Consider the following 21,080-nt stretch of genomic DNA (forward strand, 5'->3'; position numbering starts at 1 on the left):
CTCCTGGCCTAGACTTAGTTACACAGCCGACTCATAACTGAGACATATCCTGTATGTCTTTCACCAATACTCCCAATAGTTTCCCAAGTGTTTTTACCTGTCTCCAAGCAACATGATGAGAATGACAATGAAACTGAATATCTTTGGAGGGTTTACTGTGTGCCAAGAAGCATTTTTAGCCTTTGATCTTGATTTACTTACTTGGTCATCAGGGGAAGACCCCCATCAGTAATATTATTGTCTTTCTATGTAGGAGGACGCTGGTGATCCAAGCTAAAAACACAAACCCACCAAGGGCGTGCGCATTTCTTTGGGTGGAAAGACAGTGACAAAGAGAGGGAGTGTAACGTCTCAGGTGCCACAAACACAGACCGAAGGAGATTTTTGTGTTCCCCAAAACGTTGGCGAAAATGACCAGAGACTTCAACACTAGAAGGCCATGTAAGGGGAATTTGTAAAAATTGAGACCAAAGGGTAAACATTGTCATGTTACAAGATGGATCAAAGACTTAACTATAAACTCCAGAACTATGAAACTCATTCGTGAAAAAACAGGGGCACACTGAAGTGCCCTAATCCAAGGTATAGACACACTACCAAACACAATGAAAACACTCACACCAAAGAAGGCAAGACAGAGGAACCAGTCCTCTGAAACATCAGACCTTGACCTACCTCAAAATACTTCATCAAAAGAATGAAAAGACAGCCTACAGATTGGGAAAGTAATTTGGCAATGATATATAGCACAAGAGGCTAATTTCTAAAATATACACCCCAATGAGGAAAACACAAATAATTCAATTAAAAAATGGGCAGAAGACACGAATAGATAACTCAGCCAATAATCCTATGAAGAAACAGTCATGATCCTTCTCATCCAAACCAAACTCACTGCCATCGAGTGGGTACCGACTCAGAGTGACCCCCTGCGGGTTTCCAAGACTCACTGCTTATGGGAAGGGTGAGTCACACTTTACTCCCAAGGAGGGGCTGGTGCTTTTGAACTGTCAAATAGCAGCCCGATTCGTAACCACGACACCACCAGCTATAAAACAGATGCAAATTAAAACAACAATGAGCTATCACCTCACACTGGCACTGATCGTAAAACTGAAAAACAAATAAACAGAACGTTACCGATGCTGGAGAGGATGTAGACAGATTAAACACATACCCTGCTGTGGGGATTGCACAATTACATAGCTATTGTGGAAACCAGTACAGCGCTTCCTTAAAGACATGAGGATGCAAATACCATGTGACCCAGCAATCTCTCTACTGCGTACACACCCTAAAGAAGTAAAGAACAAAACAGGGACACATATATGCACACCCATGTTTATCACATCGATACCCCCACTAGTGAAAGGATACGAACAACCAAAATGCCCCATCTGCGGAGGAATGGATTAATAAACTCCGGTACGTACATACAAACAATGGGCTATTCTGCAGCTTTAAGAAAATAATGCTGAAACCATCAAGCACCTCATCATGTGGGCAAATTTGGAAGACATTCTACTTAACAAAGTTAGTCAGTCTCATACAGAACAATGCTGCACGAGACCATGATTATTAAAGAAAAAAAACAAAAACATGACCTTTACACCCAAAGAAGCTGACTTTGAAGGCCATGGGAGACCCGGGGGAGGCAGAAAGGCAAAGGAGGAAGGAAGCAGGGAGCGAGGGCGGGGGGGACACTTGTCATGTCAACACATGATACATTAAAAGCAATGAAAAAGATACCTCTAATAAGCACAAAACACACACACACACACAAAACCCCAAATATTTGTAGAGTTAGAGACTGTACGAAAGGATTGACTCCCAGGTTGTTACAGGCAGATTTCTGTGTTCACTAAGGGTGTCCAAAAGAAACAAGACCCAGTCCCTGCACATGTTGAAGTCGGTCATCACTCACACACACTTGACTGCTGAAACTGGGCACACAGAGTGCTCATTCTTCCTTTCTAAAGCTCCTTGCAGCCGTTTGGTGCCCATGGTTGGCATCAGGGCTGCCAGCATGGGCAGTGCAGGGGCCAGGAGGAAAACTCCTTCACTCACGCATTCATCGGGGTGTTTTCTTTCAGCAGACTAGGCTGGAAAGAGATCATTCCTTCAACCCACCCCAAGGAGGCCTTCAGTGAACCAGGGCCACTGAGTTGACTTTGACTGGTGGTGACTGAGTAGGTCAGAGCAGAAACGGTCTCCCTGGGGTTTTCAGAGGCGCATTTTTTCAGAAGCAGAGCCTCAGGCCTTTCCTGTAAGGCTCTTTTGAGTGGATCGGGACCCCCAATCTGCTGGTGTGCAGTTAACTGTCTGCACCACCTAGGACTGAGCCTTTGCCATAATGATTCCTCTGAGGGTTTTTGGCTTATAACCTCTTCAAGATGAAATCGGCCCCGTGGGACATTCATGAGTAAGAGGAATAGCAGTTTGTGAGTAAGCGTGGTCTACAAGGTGCTACCTGGGGACAGTTTATCACTGGGAGGAGGGCTCACTCAGCGTACATACGACAGGACTAGGACAGGCTTAAGAGAAAGGAGTGAGAAGGGGGCAATGCAGATACTAAGGACGTAAATAAGGGGTTCTTCACACTCCATGCTTGACTCGCAGAAGAAAGTTGTTCTAAATGGATTCATTTCCAAGAATGTGATTGCGCTAGGCTTGGCAATGGGTGTGGCTGCCCGGAGTAAAGGAAACGTCCATACAAGTGTGGCTGTCCGGTGGATTGTCCTCTCCTGGCCCTCATGAAGACGAGGTCAGTCAGTGTATCCAGAAACCTAGTCAGCTCTGACTCTCAGTTCCCTTTGGACAGGGTCAAGGGCCCTGGCATATTGCTGTGTCTCTTCTCCCATAAGGGGGCTAAACCAGAGGGGCAACCCCGGCCAAACTTGGGCAATAGCCATTATTGACAAACATCCATTTTATTGCTCTCCGTCTCTCTCTGTTTTACTCCTCTGGGTCTAACAGGTGGGTTAGACTCACCTTTCACAAGCCTGTTGAGGACAAAAACGTCACGGAAAGACAACAGACTCACTGTGCTCAACCCCAGCTATCAGCAGCGCTGCTGAGCATTCCTTTCAAGGGGTTCTTTGGGTGCCACTCGGTCCCCTGGACAAAGTAGTTTCTCAACATTATTTGGGTCCAATGATCAACATTGACAGGGAGCTGCCAGAGGTTCAGGCTGGATTCAGAAGAGGACATAGCATAAGGGTGATCATTGCTGATGTCAGTGGAACTTGGTTCAAAGCAGAGAGATGGTTTCTTTTGTTTTATTGACTCTACAAAGGCATTTGACCATGTGGATGATAACCAACTACGGGTAGCCTTGAGAAGAATGGGAATTCCAGAACACTTCATTGTGCTCATGGGGAACCTGTAATGGATCAAGAGGTGAAAAGGGAAAAAAGGAATATATCTGGCTTCAATGAGGAAAGGTGTACATCATAGTTGTATCCTCTCACCATACTTATTCAATCTGTATAGTGAGCAAATCATCAGAGAAGCTATATGATATGAAGAAGAATGTAGCATCAGGCGTGGAGGAAGGCTTATTAACCACCTTTGATATTGAGATGATAAAACCTTGCTTCCTTACAGTGAGGAGGACTTGAAGCACTAGGTGATAAACATCAAGGACTGCAGCGTTTGAATTATGGTGCTAATGAGGATATTGAAAGTACCATGGACTGCCAAAAGAACCACGTCTTGAAAAAAGTACAGCCAGAATGCTCCTGAGAGGCAAGGACGAGACTTTGTCGAACATACTTTGAACATGTCATCAGGAGAGACCAGTCCCTGGTGAAGGACATCTTGCTTGGTAAAGTAGAGGAGCAGTGACAAAGAGTAAGACCTTTGACAAGATAGATGGACACAGAACAATTGTAAGGGTAGGGCAGGACGGGGTGGTATTTCGTTCTGTTGTACATCGGGTCACTGTGAGTCATAACTGACTTGATGGCACTTAACAACAACAACCTCCAGGCTTTGTGAGTGAGCCTCTTAAGCATCGGACTACTGACCACAAGGTCGGTGATTTAAACCCACCAGCCACTCTGAGGGAGAAAGATGAGGCTGTCTTATCTTGCAAAGACCTACAGACTTAGAAACTTTAGATGGGGTCACAAGGAGGGGCAACTGATTCAATGGCCGTGGGTTCCCTGCCCCCTCAAGCCAAGTGGGAAGGCTTGAGGAGATCTACTTAGGAGATGGGTTTCTATACTTAGGAAGGAGAGACTATCAGGTTCACCCCTGAGATATTCAAAGGTGAAGCTCATGGCTAGAGAGACCTGTGGTGGCTGAAACGATGGAGTTGAGAGCCAGTGGAGCAATCACAGAAGCGCCATGATGTCCAAGTGCACGCCATCCTCCTGGGGGTGGTCAAGAGCAGTGACAGCCAAACCACTTGAGTGTTACGTCCTGTGATTGCAGCTATTTCCTGCATGGAGAGTTAGGAGTACAGTGGCGGTAGCCCTGCCCTGTCTCCTGGACCCCTGGACCTGCCACATATTCATCCTCAAATTGCTTGTCTGTGATACTGCCGTCTTTTCTCTCCCTGATGTGTTTTGGAAACTACTGACATCAAATACATTCCCCCAAAGTTTGTACAGCTACATAAAGCAACTAAGGAAATAGGCTTATTCCGAAAGCACAGAATGACACGTGAGCAGGTAGGTGTTTCATTATTGAAAGCACATCCATCTTTTCTGCTTTACCTTTCGAGCGGCCTCTTTTCAGCCCTTTGTTTCTCTGGGCATAAAGCTTTCTAGGCCAGAGTCTCTTTCTCCCTGAGAAAATAAAAAAAACATATAAACACACGCTGCCAAAAAGTTGTATTTCATAGAAGAGTGCTTTTCTCAAATCCCATTTAACTTTAGAGTGCTTTTCCAAAATCCCATTTCAAGAGCCTGCCGCATAAAGAAAAATCTATAATCCACAGCATTACAATGACCTAGCCTTTCACAGTCAACCTACGTTCATCTTAGATTTCATTTTCTTATACTGTCACAGTAGCCCCTAAAATAATTTAATATAGTTCCATTCGTATCGCAAGAAACTCAAAATAACAACGAGAGCCAGCACTTGCTAAGCACGTGTTAAATGCTAGGCATTATTTTCACCACTTGTCTGTCAGTTTATCGCACTGTGGTCGCTTGGGTGATGCTGTGATCTTGGAAGCTAGGCCACTGGTCTTTCAAATACCAGCCGGGTCAACAAAAGTGAACAGGTTTCAGCAGAGCTCCCAGACTAAGAACAGACTGTGAAGAAAGAATAGACAGTCCAATTCTGAGAAATTAGCCCATCGGGGAAAAAAATATAGATAGATAGCCTGTCAAAACAGTGCCTGTTACTAAAAACCTGCTGAGTCGAAGCGGAACATTGTCAGAGATCGTGTCGGAAAATGTGGTCCTCAGGTCAGAAGACACTCAGAATACGACTGAGGAAGAGCTGTCTTCTCAAATTAGAGCCATCATCATGACGTGGATGGAGCAAAGGCTTCTGGAATAAAGCTCGGATCTTCACTTGCTGCTGGGGCATGACTCAAAATGAGAAGACACAGCTGAAAACATCGATAAATCATCAGAAGTTGGAAGGTACGAAGTACGAATCTAGGAAAATGGGAAGCTGTCAAGCATGAAACGGAAGGCATAGCGATCAATATTCTAGGTGCGGCTGTGAGAGTCCGTTTTGACTCGCAGAGACCCGATGCACCACAGAAGGAAGCGCCGCCCCGTTCTGTGGCAGCCTCACAAGGGTTTTCTGCTTGAGGCCCTTGGTTCAGCCACTGTCAATCCATATTTGCTCCCTTCCAACGAAAAGTGACCCAACAGAATGTGCAAAAAGTAGCACAATCTCATTGATGCCTCACGCAAGTAAAATTTTGCTTGAAGATCATTCACCAATGGTTGTAGAAATATATGAACAGGGAGCTGCCAGAAGTTCAGGCTGAATTCAGAAGAGACTTTAGAACAAGAAGTATCATTTGGTAACATCAGACGGATCTTGGTTGAAAGCAGAGAAGACCAGAGGATGTTTAGTTGTGGTTTATCGACTGTGCCAATGCATTTGACTCTGTAGGTTATAACAAACGGTGGATAACCTTGAGAAGAATGGGAATTCCAGACCGTTGACTTGTGCTCATGTGGAACCCATATGAGACCAAACGGCAGTTGTGGGAACAGACTGAATGGATACTGAGAGGTGTGCATCAGGGTTGTAGCCTCTTACTGTACTCGTTCAATCAGAGAAGCTGGATTGTATGAAGAAGAATGGGGCATCAGGATCAGAGGAAGACTTATTAACAACCAGCGATATGCAAATGACTCTACCTCGCTTGCCCAAAGTGAGGAGGACTTGAAGCATTTGCTGATAGAGATCTAGGATTGTAGCCTTCAGGATATAGTACAACAGAATGCAAAGAGAACCAGAATTCTCACAAGTGTATCAATAGGTAACATCATGATAAATGGAGGAAAGGTTAAAATGGTGAAGGATTTTGTCTTGCTTGGGTTTGAAATCAATGCTCATGGATGCGGCAGTCAAAAATATAAGGACTCATTGCATTAAGGAAATCTGCTGCACGAGCCCTCTTTACAGTGAGGACAAGCAAGGCTGTTACTTAGAGGACTAAGATCTGCCTGGTCCAAGGCACGGTATTTTCAATCGCCTCATATACATGTGAAAGTTGGATATTGAATAAGGGAGTTTGAAGAAGAATCAATGCATGTTAATTATAGTGCTATGAAGAACATTGCTGTATTGTGGGCTGTCAAAAGAACAAACAAATCTATCTTGGACAAAGTACAGTCAGAATATTCCTTTGTCTCGTGTACTTTGGACGTGTTATCAGGAGAGACCAGTCTCGGCAGAAGGATTTCATGCTTGGCAAAGTAGAGGGCAGTGAAAGAGAAGAAGGTCTTTGACCAGAGAGATGGACAGAGTGGCTGCAACAATGGGCTCAAACGTCAGAATCTTTGTGAGGGTGGTGCAGGGCTGGGCGGTATTTTTTCCTGTTGTCTATAGATTTCTATGAGTCACAACCTACTCAATGGCTCATAACAATAAGACTTTATTTCAAGACCTTTGAATCTACAAATTGATTGATGTTATAAGGACGTTGACTATTCCCATTACCAACAGAAAAACGGAAGCACATGGGCACAGTTCAGACAAAATTTACAAAATTTAGTGATGAATTGCAGATTTCATTTGGTCTAGAGGCAAGAACTTGGATTGTCCAAGGAGATGTGATGTTGGGCCACTGAGTGGGTATCAGTCGTCAGTAAAGACTTTGGGACTGAACAAAAGTACTGGAAGTGATCAGATATCTTGCCTACCTGGATTTGGGTAAAATTTTAGGTACTGGCCAATAGGAATGAGAGAAGAAGCCGCCTGGATCTTTAAGCTAAAATAAATGGATAGGAGAATCCTCTGTCCCTTTGGCCCATTCCCATTGGCTGGGAGATTAGTAGAATCAGATCTACCTCTTTGGATCCGGGGATGGAAGCCAATTTTTAAGGAGGGCAGATTCTCACCACTTCTGCATGGGAGATGAAAGGTAAATCGTTTGGTATAAGCCGCTGTGCTTATGGGTCTCCTGGTTGTAATGGCACAGCCTCCCAACAGTCCATCGACTCTGACGCTTTCATGGCCCATAGGAGATTGTGGTGCTCCAGTCAAGATGGTCAGGGCCATAGGAGTGAATGCTAAGATTTCTCGCTTACCTTTGTGGAGTCTGAGCTCTCCCTCCAAATGGTTCCTCTTTTGGGCTTCAAACAGAAAAGAATGGAAACAACCCTTTAGAACTAGCAACAGTCACGTACGGATTTTATGTTAGTTCGTCCGTCATCCTCAAGCCAGGTCCCTGAGTCATGAAAATGGAATACACAACTGCTAACCGGAAGGTCGACAATTTGAACCCAGCTAGCGGCCGCCCCGGCCATCTACTTCTCTCAGGGGACAGCCACGGAAACCGTGGAGCACGTCTCTCTGGAACACAGGGGTTCGCTGTGAGTTGGAATTGATTTGTTGGCCACAAAACAACAACAACAACAACAACAACAACAACAACAACAATCTCCAAGCATTTGATTCATGGGGCTAACTATCAAGTTACCAACATCCCATCTTAATTGTCACCACGTGGAAAACAGTGCAGTCGTGTGTTGAATGTTCTCACATACATACATCGACAACAAAGGATATTTAAACAGACGTTGCAAGGAGGGAGAAGGGAAGCAGTCCTGGAAAGGGAATGTCAAGGGGCTGAGCAACACCAGACCCCAGAAGTTGCTAGAACTCCATTTCCTGGAGTGGAGAGGCTTGCACTGAAAAAGCTAAAGCGACACCCCATGTTTATGCCCGCCAGCATTTCAGAAAGGAGAGTAAATAAACCTCTTAAAGAGACGAAAAGTCACTTAGAAGAAGAAGATTTGATATTTCAGAACTGAAAATAAAGGATACCGGGCATCTCTGAACCTTTTGTGAAGGCTTTTGGTTTGAAGGTGGTCATGAGCAAAGATGTCGCCCACGCGCGTGTCACGTTGCACTACCCTGCTTGCTGTCACCTCTAAGAGTTTACACGACCATGAACACAAACTCACTGCCTTCCTCCAAACCTGCTGCCTCTCTCTCTCACACCTGGTACCCATTAATAAATGCAGGTTTCTGTACATTTGTTGCTCTCGTATAAACAAAGTGAGGTCATACAACAATACAAGGGACTTCCAAAAGTTTATGGGGGAAAAAAATCCATCACCTTCTCATCCCCAGGGGATGGATTTTCCCGTGAACTCTTGAAACCCTTTCAAATTCACCCTTTTGAAACTGGCTTGCTTCACTCAGAATTACATTTTCAAGGTTCCTCCAACCTGTGGCTTATGTTCTCTCTCTCTTGTATATGTGCATATGTTTGCGTGTTTGGTTTTGGTTTTGCAAGATGCTCTTCAAAGTGACTTTTAATGTAGCAGCAACCTGTTATTGTTTCATGGATGAAAACTTTCTCTACTCTTCCTTATTTCTTTGTTGATGGTTAATTTTTCTCTATTTTTTTTTTGTTTGCATACCTCGGCTTCAGCAACCACAACTACACATTTTCCCTGAATTTCTATCTTTGTCCACTGAGCAAACAGATGTCTCCTATGCCTATAATACCAGGTCTACCACACATCTGTCGGTTTGCCATGCTGTCGTAGCTTGTGTGTTGCTGTGATGCTGGACATTATGCCACAGGTATTTCAAATACCAGCCAGGTCAGCAGGTTGGACATATTTCATTAAAGCTTCCAGACAAAGACAGTACAGGACGAAAGGCTTGATCATCTACTTCTGAAAATGTAGTCCATGAAAACTTTCTGGGCCACAATAGCATATGATCTGATATAACTTAGAAGACGAGGGGCCTAGGCTGGAAGGCACCCAAACGACAGTGGCCTCAACAACGGACGTGCGTGGGAACAGGGCCACCAGGCCACCATGTTGCACTTCCGGTCACTGACTTGACGCCAACTAATAACAACAACCCGAGCCACGTGCCCTTCTGGATACTGGATAGAGAAAGGTGGATGATGACCAAGTCCTGGCCGCGATGCTGGTTTTCACCCACCATCTTTGGTGCTCCCCAGATGCACGTTTGGGAACACCAAAGGCTTCACGTTCATCTTTCTCAGGTAATCCATGCACGGTCCAGGTGAGTGAACAGAGGACACCAGGGGCAGTAAGCGCTCCTGCAATCAGGTAGACTAGCCTATTGGGGAAAACTAGAATCACTAGGGGCTGCATCCAGGTTAAATCAGAAGAGGATCCTTCGTACTTGCTTTGTTGACATGAACACAGGTAATAAAGTGATGAAGCCCACAGTCGTTGAGCTGATTCCAACGGAGAGTGATCCCATGTCTGGTTCCCGAGGCTGTGATGATGAATCTGAGATATGCCGATTTTTTCCAGGTTGCCTACAAGTACCGTCAATTTTTCAAACCCACACCTGTGGGGAAAGTTATCAAGGCACAGAGAATGGCTTCTCCTGTCCTCTTGGGAAAGAAGAGCTTCGATAAACATGCAGGTGGTGCCACAGAGGCTAAGTCTGCCCGTGGGGAGATTGAATAATCAACATTTTCAGGAAAGGTGAATGCATGCTTACATGTAAGAACCATCAGAATGATGTCTAAGAATTTACTCTTACATGTAGAACATGATTATCTGTTAATATCACTTAGGATGCACATTACAATTGAGATTGTATTAGAAGTTCATAAAACCCGAAAGCAGCGGTTCTCAACCTGTGGGTCACGACCCTTTCACAGGGGTTGCCCGATTCATAACAGTAGCAAAATGACAGTTATGAAGTATCAATGAACATAATTTTATGGTTGGGGGCTCACCACCACATGAGGAACTGTATTAAAGGGTTGCAGCATTAGGAAGGTTGAGAACCACTGCCCTGGAGGTTCAGCAGTCCCTCACTGCCCACGTTACCCATATAGAATACTGAGAAAGAGGAAATGGACAGAGTCTGTGTAGAAGCTGGCCTCATGTGTCCGGATGGGCTGGCGTCCCTCATGGGCATTCCAGGAAGAAGGAAACTTTTGGCTTGGCTTGGCTTTGCGTGCTCATCCCTACCTTGAAGTGTGTCTCTCATCAATTTAGACGTACTTTTGCTCTGATTCATCCCAATTTGACCTCGGTCACCTCTGGGCTGGATTCAAAGACTGAGTGGAGTTGCTTTGATCAGACACATTGATCTAAAGGCCACCGGCACGACTAGGCGAAATATCTAGCCTTTGGTCAGGAGAAGGTTCTCGGCACTTGTTTCTTTGACACACCTAATGAGTCTAAGATCTTGTCCTTAGAGGCAGAGCCTGTTTGCACATTTATAGCACCTGCGACACACAGTTTACATTTGAGATGGCAACAAAGGCTCTCAGAACCTTCGAGAGTGGGCAAGCCCTTTGCTGCGCACACTCCCCAGGTGGAATTCTGAGAAAACCTGGTCTAATTTAAATCAGCTTCGGCCATTAGGAATTGAAGGGAAGAAAAGATGCCATTCTTAGTAGCAGACATATACCATGTCTAAGAGTAAACATAACAAAAAGTGTAAGAACTTCTAAAATGTAGTGGAGGAACACTACATAAGACATGAAAAACTGGGGAAAATCCATTCTTCCCCAAATAATTAGCAAATTCAGCCCTTTGGAATCAAAGTTCCAATGGCGTTGGAGAGGGGTCTGGCGGGAGGGGGAGGGGTGTCCTGTTGAGCTGATTCTAAAACCCGAAGCCACCGTGTCATCAGGTGGTTGATGACTGCTGAATTCTTCTTCCTTTCCTGCATGGCCCCTTCGGTTGCTAAGTTCACGGCAAGGGACTTTGTGGTTCCAGTGGTGACTCCATCTCAGGTGTAAACCAAACAATGAAAGACCCACCTGGACTATTTCCCCAAACGTCAACTGTTATCAGATCCTCAAGCATTCTAGAATCAAACATGCGACAATATTTTTTAATAAAGCCTATTCAGGCAGAAGCACCCTTTGTAAATCCAGGATGAAATTCCAGAAGCAGAGCGGAAAGGCAAGGCAGATTCATCACCTGAGAGAGGTGTTCTCTAGGATGTAAGAGCCCATCAAAGACCCAAGGGAAAACCACATCTGGAACAATAAAGGGCACACGTGGGACAAGATGGAACACACACATCGATGCACACTGGGCACAGCCAGAAAGACAGTGAGCACAGCTGAGAACACTGAAGTCGCGCTCAGGGCTAAGAGACAGCGCGGAAGCACACACGTCAAAGCTCCCGACCACACAACATATGAGAACAGTACACGTTGAGACAGCATGGAAATAAGACTTTTTCAATGAAAAATCATCAATGTTTTCTTGTTAATGATTTATTAGTGGTAAATCCAAAACCAAACACACTGCCATCAAGTCCATTCTACCCCATAGGACAGGGTAGAACTGCCTCGGTGGGTTTCTGAGACGATCTCTTTATGGGAGTAGAAAGTCTTGTCTTTCTCTGGTGGAGTGGCTAATGATTTTGAACTGCTGACCTTGAGGTTAGCAGGTCAACTCATAGGCACTACGGCACCAAGACTCAGATCCAGGTTCTATTAATTTTTTTTAAAATAGGAAAAGGGAAGGTGCGTGTAGTCACATGAAAATGTATTTTTTACATATGCTAGTACATGCAGGGAAAAATCTGGAAAGATAGATATGAGTGCTTATAAGTACCATCTATTTCAAAGCGCAGCAAAATGTCACATAAATATACGAGTGTTTTGAGGAAAAGAAACAGCTGCTTTAGAAAGTATCCACTCCCCCCGCCGCCCCGACTCACGAAGGTCTAGAAACCAATGATAACGAAGCTGTCGTGTTCACATTTGTCTATTTGGAATGTCAGAGGAAGCAAAAGTCAAGTATCACTCCTTACTTCTCTTCTTTGTGTGACTCCCCATTATGGAACTCGCTCTACTCTCCACGGTGGCTGGAAAAGAACAACAAGTGGACGTGAGGGGACTGTCATTTCCACACCGAAGTTGATAGACATACGCTAGTTCACAGAGCAGAAGATTTGACCTTGTGGTGCTGTCTTGAGAACCACTTCTGTTTCTTCATTCTCAAGCAACCAGACAGGCACTGAATTGGCAGCTCAGGGCTCCTCATTTATGAAACAGGCATCCTATCCATGTTCGATCACTTTGGGTTGTGTGTGTGTGAAGAGTAATGAAGAGCTTATTGACGAAGCGTGTGGCGATCACTACATAAGTCGGTAACAAAGGGAGACAGTCCTTTAGAACTACACGCTGGTTTCAAAACAGCTGATCTGACATCTTATCTCTGATGAGCAGCGGGACCCTTTGGTTACTGAGGATTTTTCAAGGTTGTGATCAAGTGATGCGTTATCTTCCAACAGAGCCACCTTGAGCTTCCTTTGTTCCATGGATGAGTGTGGAAACCCAAGTATGTAAACCCAACACTTTAGTGTCAACATGCTAGTCTAGTAAACAAGATGTTGCCATTTCCCATAGCATCCTCTATACGAAACCCACAGGGCCCATCCTGCTAACGTGGCTCTATCATGACCACTTGCAGTTCCCTAAAGGGTTAGGTCAAGCAAATGCAGCAAACGAGATGCCAGGACAGGCTGGTCCTCATTTCCCATCACATGTCCTTACAGTCAAATGCATCAAGAAATGGGAACTCTGATTGAGGTTTGTGGCACCCCGACGCCCGGGCCCTTGTGATCAGCCAGGGTCTACCAATGTTCTCCTTGGACTGGCACTGCCCGACTTGGGTTGGTGGTACCTTCTGATCCAGCCCTTCCCCCAGCCCCTGGAGAGCCTTATCCAATCTGCCAGGGACTTTGCTCTGAGACCCAGCGCGTCCAGGCACACTTGTTGAGGACCACAAGACACAGGAGCGCTCCATTGCAGGTCCTGGTAGCTCTGCTCCCAAATTGCAATTTGTGAAGAATTTTCACTCACTCATCCCTCCCCATAAGCCTTCTCCCCCGCTCCCCCCTCAGCACCTACCTCAAGAGATGGCTCTGCTTCCGAAATCTCCCACTTTTGTTTGTCCTCAGTCTCTCTGGCCCTTCTATGCAATCTCCATCGTTTCCCTCTTTTATCCTGGTCTCTTTTCCCAAAGTGTGTATCTTGGTTTTTATCCTTTTACCTTATTTGCTTCTCCCCTTCATGTACTGATGGCATGAATGGTGTCCCTGAATTTGGCATTTCCTTTTATTTGATGTTATTCCTTTAGAGCACTGGTTCTCAGCCTTCCTCACGCCGCCACCCTTTCTTACAGTTCCTCATGTTGTGGTGACTCCCCCCAACCATAACATTATTTTCGTTGCTACTTCATCACTATAATTTTGCTACTGTTATGAAACTGGCGACCCCTGTGAAAGGGTCGTCTGACCCCAAAGGGATCGCAACCCACAGGCTAAAAACCGCTGCTAGAGAATTATTATTTATGACATATGAGGAGGCTTAAAAATCTGATGTAAAAAATTGGAATGAAAAGATAATGGAATTTTCTCATGAACTTTTGGAAGCCTCCTCATATCTAAGGCTATAACCACACATGTGCATACAGACATACATGTAATACAGATGTGCCCCTACATATAGCATAAATGATACGCATAGAGAAGAAAACAAATGGGCCTGGAGTTGATCCTGACTAATGGTGATTCCGGGGGTGTCAGAGTAGAATCGTCCCATGTACGTTTTTCAATAGCTGATTTTTGGGAAGTAGACCAGGTTGAGCCACTTTCCACCCAGCAACTCTGCGTCACAGAAGAAAACGCACTGTCCCGCACCGTCCTCATAAGCCTTCCCATGCCTGAGCCCATATTAATCCAGCTTGTTGATTCCCTCTACTTCACCAAGCCTGAAGTTCTTCTTCAGGGGTTGGCCCTTCCTAATGACATGCCCAAAGTACACAGGACGATGTCTTGCCATCCTCGCTTCTAAGGAACATTCTAGAAGCACCTCTTTCAAGAAAGACTTGTTTGTTTCTCTGGCAGTCCATGGACTGGTCAATCTTCCTCACCAACTTGGTCACTCAAAGGCATTGATTATTCTTTTATCTTCCTCATTAATTGCCCAGCTTTTTCATACATACAATAGCTTGGGCCAGGTGCACCTTAGACCTTAAAGTGACCTCTTTGCTTAGAAGTGCCTGTAATTGAACTCAAACGTCCAATCTGTTGATTAGCGGCCAGGTGTCTACTCTGTGGAGTCCCTAGGTGGTGCAAACAGTTAACACATTTGGCTGAAAGGCTAGAAGCTCCAGCTTATCTAGAGGGACTCTGGAAGAAAGGACTTGTCATCTGCTTTCAGAAACTCTGCCAAACATTCACCAAGCCCGACCAGTACCAGGTTCCGAGAGGGTGCTGACAGATGGTTGGGGTGTTGGTGGTTGTCAGTCTAATGGCCAACCAAGGAATCTGCATATAAACGAGTGGGCATATGAGAATATAAAAGAGCAACTATATTACACTATGAAGATGGTCAGGACTGTAATGGATGTTTCGGGGTCAGCAGGCAGGAAGAACTAGCCAAATTTGGAAATGAGGCACCATCTTCCGGAGATAGTATCATGGAAGCAAGAGTTAGGGAGGAAGATTAGGGAGGAAGAGAGCCAATACACGAGGCCCAGATAGAAGGGAAAGACTGGGGTAAGGTCTACATCCAGTGGATTTAAGTAAGATTTCAGAGAGGTTTCGTAGATCTGACCATTGAGCGAGTGAGTTGGAACAATGTGGAAGCTGGAGAAGGAGACAGGGACCCTGGGGAAGGTGGTCTGGGGGCCACAGAACAGCACAGGCACGATTAGCATGAGGAGGCCAAACAGGAAGCTGTTGCTCCAGTTCAAGCGAGATGTGATGGAGATCTGGATTAGAGGGATGCCATTGAAGATGGAGAGAAATACAGTTTGGAATATTATATAAAAACATAAGGAGAACGATATAAAAAAGGGAGAATGAACAGAGTTGGGAGAGAGATGGGGATGGGGAATGTAGGTTGAGGAGAGGGCTGCCTTATATACCACACCTACAATTTTTTTCAACTGGAGAAAATGGAACAATTCTGAGAGATCAGGAGGTTTGGTGGTGCGACAGTTAAGAGGTTGGCTGCAAACCCAAACATGGGGGTTTGCACCTACCGAGTGGGTCCTCAGGAGAAATATGTAGTAGCCTCCTTCTTTAAGGATCACAGCCGAGTAGACTCTATGGGACCACTTCTACTCCCAGCTGTCTTGCAATGAGTTGGAATCAACAACACTACCCAACAGCGATATGGTCAGAGATGGAGAATATAGAGTAGCAAATGCTAGTTTTGAAGGAGAGGATGTGCTCAGGGTTTGGAAACGTGGGGTTGGGCGTTTGGAGGTATTGATAGACAGTCAAGTGCAGGTGGTCTTCAAGACTTTGGACGGAGGAAAGATGTATTCTGACCCTCAGATTAATAATGAGTTTAGAAAACAGGGTTGGGCTGGAGAAGTGTGTTTGGGTATCCTTAGGTTGTGGATGGTGATTGAAGCCAAGGGAGAGGGTGAAGTTCCTGAAGAGAGGCCACTTGCAATCTGTGTAAGGTTCAGGGGCTACTTCAGTAGCAGGGGTACTTCACTAGGAAAACGCATTGCTGTAGTCAATGACCCATTTGGTCCATGTTGCTCCCCACCCCACTTTTTTGGTAATGGCATGCTTGTTGGAAACATGCTGTCTGGGTGCCATGGTATCGCTCGAGGTTTATGGTTATTACGCCAAACACAATTAACTGTGAGAGGTCGCTTCTTGCCCAACAATCCAACATTCAGGGAGAGGTGGTTAGCATCCAGAGATGATTAGCATCCTGTGTTGTTAAAACAAAAAATTCCTTCTAGAAGTGAGCCTGGGAAGTTCAGACTCACGTTGTCCAAGGGTCAACTGTATATTAGAGTTTCAGGTTTGCTTTAAAGCTTTTATTTGTCTCTATTTACAAAGCAAGAATAGTTATCTTTTGTTTTTTTACAATGTTTTGATCACATGCCATTAACATCAATTAGTATATAGTTATAGAAATCTAAGGTGACACAAATAGTCTGCCATAGACTGCCAACCTAAAGGTTGTGAGTTCAAACCCATCCAGTGGCTCCATGGAAGGAAAGGCCTGCTTCTGTCAGAGTTACAGCCATGGCTATCAGATAGAGTTGTTTTGCTCTGTAGCCCAGCGGGTCACCATGAGTCAGGGGCTGAATCAAGGGCAGCTAACAATGATAGGTTCTTAGGACTCATAGACATGGCGGTAGGTATTAAGAAAGATACCACCTTTTGCTATTTATTATGTCCACAATGGCAACACATCTGTGTAATTGCATGCATTTAACTAACAGAACTCATCCTGCCAAGCATGAGTATATAGTACCCTCCTGCCTTCACCCATTTCCTGAGAGGACAAAGGAAGGTCTCTGTGGAGAAGCACAGCCAGGATTAGCTAGACACGGTGCACCACCGCCCTGCGTTCTCAGAACAGAATGCGTTTAGAAGCAGGAGCTTTGAATCCAGACTCCTGAGATCCCGCTGGCCGGGGCTTGGCATCCTAATCTTCGTTACCTGACCCATTTCTTGGGACCGAGCCTGAGGCTTCTGGCGACTCCTCTCTATCACTCAATTCTGTCCAGTCCTCATTGATCAGACCTGCAGATGGAGACCAAATTCCTTATTGGTTTCACCTGTGTTTTAGGAGCCGATCTGGCAGAAAATTCTTCAAAAAGAAAATACTGAGTAAAGGGGGGAAATAAGAGGAGTAGGAAGGGTCCCACAAATAGGCCACCCTTCCGCTTTGTCTGTCCTGGAGGTTGAGGTTGCTCCAGGGCTGGGGCTGGGACAGTCACCCAACGGCCAACTGCACCATGGTGGGGCACCCCTTCAGCCTCCCCGACTCCCTAACCCATGTCACTGTCTCCTTGTTTGCACACGCGTCTTCTGCTCCTCCTCGCCCAGAGGGATGGACCGTGGGAACGGCATTGTAGAGATATTGGAGCCTCTATCAGTGCGGGGCCCTCATGACCAGGGGGAGCAACCGCCCTCCTCACCCCAGGAACTACTTCACCCCGTGTGTGTGCATGGGAAGTGATCTTACACTGCTTCTCTGCCTGTCAACATTTTGGCCTAACCCCGCTAATTCAATATTTATAATGTGAACCACCTAACATGCCACACATAGATTTTTTACTTTAAAGGATATAAAATATTTGAATAGAGCTTTTGTAGCCAAAACAAGGCATTTATTTTTACAAGACTTTTTAATTGCTCTTACCTTTTATTCTTAAGCGTTTGCCTGCAGGAGGTGCGTTTCTAATATGCACAGAACCTAGAAAGCACAGAACCCAAACTTAGCATCTCTGAGGTCCAATTACAAAATTAGAGAATTTCTGAAAAACTCACATATATATGTGTGTATAAATACATATACCCAAATCAAACTCATTTCACATATTCAATGCTGACTCACAGCAACCTTATAGGACAGGGAGAACTTTGCCAGTGAGTTCTGAGACTATAGTTCTTTACAGGAGTAGAAAGGCCTGTCTTTCTCCCATGGAGTAGCTGGTGGTTTCCAACTGCTGCCCTTGTGGATGGCAGTCTAATTTGTAACCACTGTTCCACCAGGGCTCCTTACAACACACACACACACACACACACACACAATTTGTTACTCATGGATTTGGCAGTGAGCTTTTTGTATTTTGTGTGAAAACTCACATAAGTTGCCGCAGAAACACTCACTGGCATTCCAGATCTGAAATCGGGATTCTCACCCAGACTCTGCGGAGTGCTCTGTCACGCATATGGCAGAACTCACATTAAACCGTTTGGAATCCTGGGACAGAGCTGCCCTCAAAGGCTTCAGATAAAGGCTTGTGAATCTTTGCTAAGAGGCCAGACTGTCAGTCTCGCCTCTTCCTGGAATGTCCCCTGTGGGACGTGGGAAATGACCCTTAGAAGGTCACAGGCTAAAGTTTCTTTATTTGTGAAACAGGGCCAACGTTTTAATGTCAAGACGATAGGGGCCCGCATAAAGATATTTCAGAATGGCACTGGAGTCACAATGTCATGTCAATTGAATTGAATGGAAAAACATTGAATTGAAAAAGACCTTTTTTTGCTGTGCGTGGGTTAAAGGGGCCCAAAGTAGACACTCGGATTCCCGGTCAAGGATTCAGCTATACATTGAGTTGGAGGGTGAGAACCTGGAACCCTTCTTTCTCTCAATGATCAGAGGGTAATGACCAGGGCATTTTATTTTTTGAGCAAGTTTTTAGCCTGTGAACCCCACTTTCTCTGTTCCCTTCAAAACATTGTGGGCAGGGCTGGAAGTCGGTGCATCAATCCGATACTCTGCCTTCAGTAGTTTTACAATTGTTGCTGTTACTGCGTGCCATACATTGGTTCCGACTTTACGCACAGCAGAAGGCAACATGGCCCGGTCCTGGGCCATTCTCACAATTGCAGTTCTACCATGCAGTGACGGACACGACATTCATCGGGTGAATCCTGACTGCAGAATTAGGTATTTCTTTGCCTTTGCTGATATGGTTACCAGGGGTGGGTGCAGACTAGGGGTTTCCAGGGTTAACTGGCTCCCTGTCTGTGGATGTGCTCAGGAGAAGACCCTCACATCTTGGTGCCAGGACTTACCCTCCTTTGCAGGCAACCTTCCCAGCGCTGCGTGCGAGGTTCCGGGGTGCTGGTCCTCCTCGCTGGATCCTGAAGCGTTTCTGTGTCTTGCCACTGCAGAAAGGAACAAATGTCACCTGGGGGTCTCAGTGTATGACAGTGGAGCCAAGACAGAAGGGAATTCTGCGAAGAAAAAAAATCTACGTATAACCCCCTCCCTGGGGGACGGACAGCAGAAAAGTGGGTGAAAGATATCTCTATCTATCTCTATCTCTATCTCTATCTCTATCTCTATCTCTATCTCTATCTCTCTCTCTCCCTCTTGGTCATAGGACATTTTATTGTGGTGGCGGAGAAAGTTAACAGAGCAAGTAGGTTTTCCATGTAAACATGTATACACATTTGCTTTCCTGATGAGTCTCCGGGTTTTCCTGTGCACCGAATAAGCGTAGGTTTGCTTCTCCCGTGCCAATTTGGAATGCCGTTTCTTTCTCTTTCTTGCCTTATTGCATTGGCAAGGAGTTCCAAGACAAAGCTGATTGAGAGTGGGGATAAAAGGCATCTTTGGTTCCCATTTGCAAAGGGAATCCTTTCTAATAGTCTCTATTGAGAGTAATAGAGACCTTTCGGTTTTGTTTCTTTGTCGTTAATTATGCAGAGGCATTTCTCTTCTATTCGAAGTCTTTATTGGAATAGTTGTTGGATTTTATCAAATTTATTTGCATTGATTGAGAAGGCGTGATTCTTTCCCCCTGTTTTATTTACGTAGTGGATATGTTGATGGGTTTGCTAATGCCCAAACATCTTTGAGCATCTGATATGAATTCCACTTGGTCATGATGTATTATTTTTATTTTCCATATGATGCTGGATCCTATTATCAAGGATTTTGTGGGGAATTTTTATATCTATGTTCATGAAGGATATTGGTCTACATTTTTCCTTTTTTAGTGGTGTCTCTGCCTGGCTTTGCTCTCAGGGTTCTGTTTGCGTCGCGTAGAATGAGTTCAGGTGTATTTTAGACTTTCCTCTGAGTAGAATTGGTGTCAGCTCTTCTCTGATTGTTTGGTAGAATTCTCGAGAGAAGCTATCTAGGCTAGGAGCCATTGTGTTATTGTTGGGAGGTATAAAATCCTTTCCAGACTTGTTCTATTGCTGTTGCTGTCCTGATGGATCTGCTCCAATGAGCTCAGTTGGTGTTAGTTTAGGTAAGTGGCATGTTTATAGAAACGTGTCCATTTCTTTTCGGTTTTAAATTTTGTTGGAATATAGCTCTTTGAAGTCTCCTTTTATGATACTTTTCATTTCAGTTTGTTCTGTTGTAACACTGCCCATTTTGTTTTTCCTTCATGTTCTTTGCATCTTATTTTCTTTTGTAAAATTTGCCAGTGGTTTGTTGATTTTATTAATCTTTGCAAAGATTCAAAGTCTAGTCTTGTTAATCTTTTTTTTCTTGTTTTCCTATTTCATTGATTTCTGCTGTAATCTTTATTATTTCCTGGTGATTCTTTTTCTGGTTGCTTGAGTTGTTATATCAGGGTGTTAGGTTTTTTTTTTCTTTTTTTTGAGGAGAGCTTTTACTGATGTCGTTGATGTGAACTGTTGTCGGCTAAGGAGAGAGTTGGTAAGGAAGGAAGTGGGGATACAAAACTCATTCCCAATGTGTAAATGATTCCGGGAAGCACAAATCCAGTCAGCCCCATGGAATGAGATGAGTCACGCCTGGGAGGCGGCTCCCTGCTGATCCAGAAAACTCATCATCTCCAGGCACCTATTGCCTCTGAAATTCCAGAACGTCTCTTGGGATCAGCTCTAATTTTATTTTTAATGTGTGTGTTTACCTCTGTAAGTTGACCTGTGAGCATTGCTCTTTCTGTATCCCAAGCATTTTGGTATGCTGTGCATTCATTCCC

General features: G+C 44.9%; 1 protein-coding gene across 8 annotated transcripts in view; it reads right to left on the reverse strand.

Annotated features, from left to right (window-relative positions):
• The window catches only part of SP100 (SP100 nuclear antigen), a 91,508-nt gene that overhangs the window by 15,238 nt on the left and 55,190 nt on the right, over positions 1-21,080 (reverse strand). For 7 of the 8 annotated variants that reach the window (XM_075529044.1, XM_075529045.1, XM_075529047.1 and 4 more), the window contains 6 exons: positions 19,189-19,281; positions 17,807-17,860; positions 17,101-17,184; positions 12,430-12,483; positions 7,731-7,775; positions 4,722-4,793 (listed from right to left, as the gene is read on the reverse strand). In XM_075529044.1, the coding sequence (XP_075385159.1) occupies positions 4,722-4,793; positions 7,731-7,775; positions 12,430-12,483; positions 17,101-17,184; positions 17,807-17,860; positions 19,189-19,281 (402 nt within the window). The remainder of the gene's footprint in view (positions 1-4,721; positions 4,794-7,730; positions 7,776-12,429; positions 12,484-17,100; positions 17,185-17,806; positions 17,861-19,188; positions 19,282-21,080) is intronic. The other variant, XM_075529046.1, reaches the window with a different exon arrangement.

Source organism: Tenrec ecaudatus, chromosome 13 (assembly GCF_050624435.1).
Source record: "Tenrec ecaudatus isolate mTenEca1 chromosome 13, mTenEca1.hap1, whole genome shotgun sequence".
Taxonomy (NCBI): domain Eukaryota; kingdom Metazoa; phylum Chordata; class Mammalia; order Afrosoricida; family Tenrecidae; genus Tenrec; species Tenrec ecaudatus.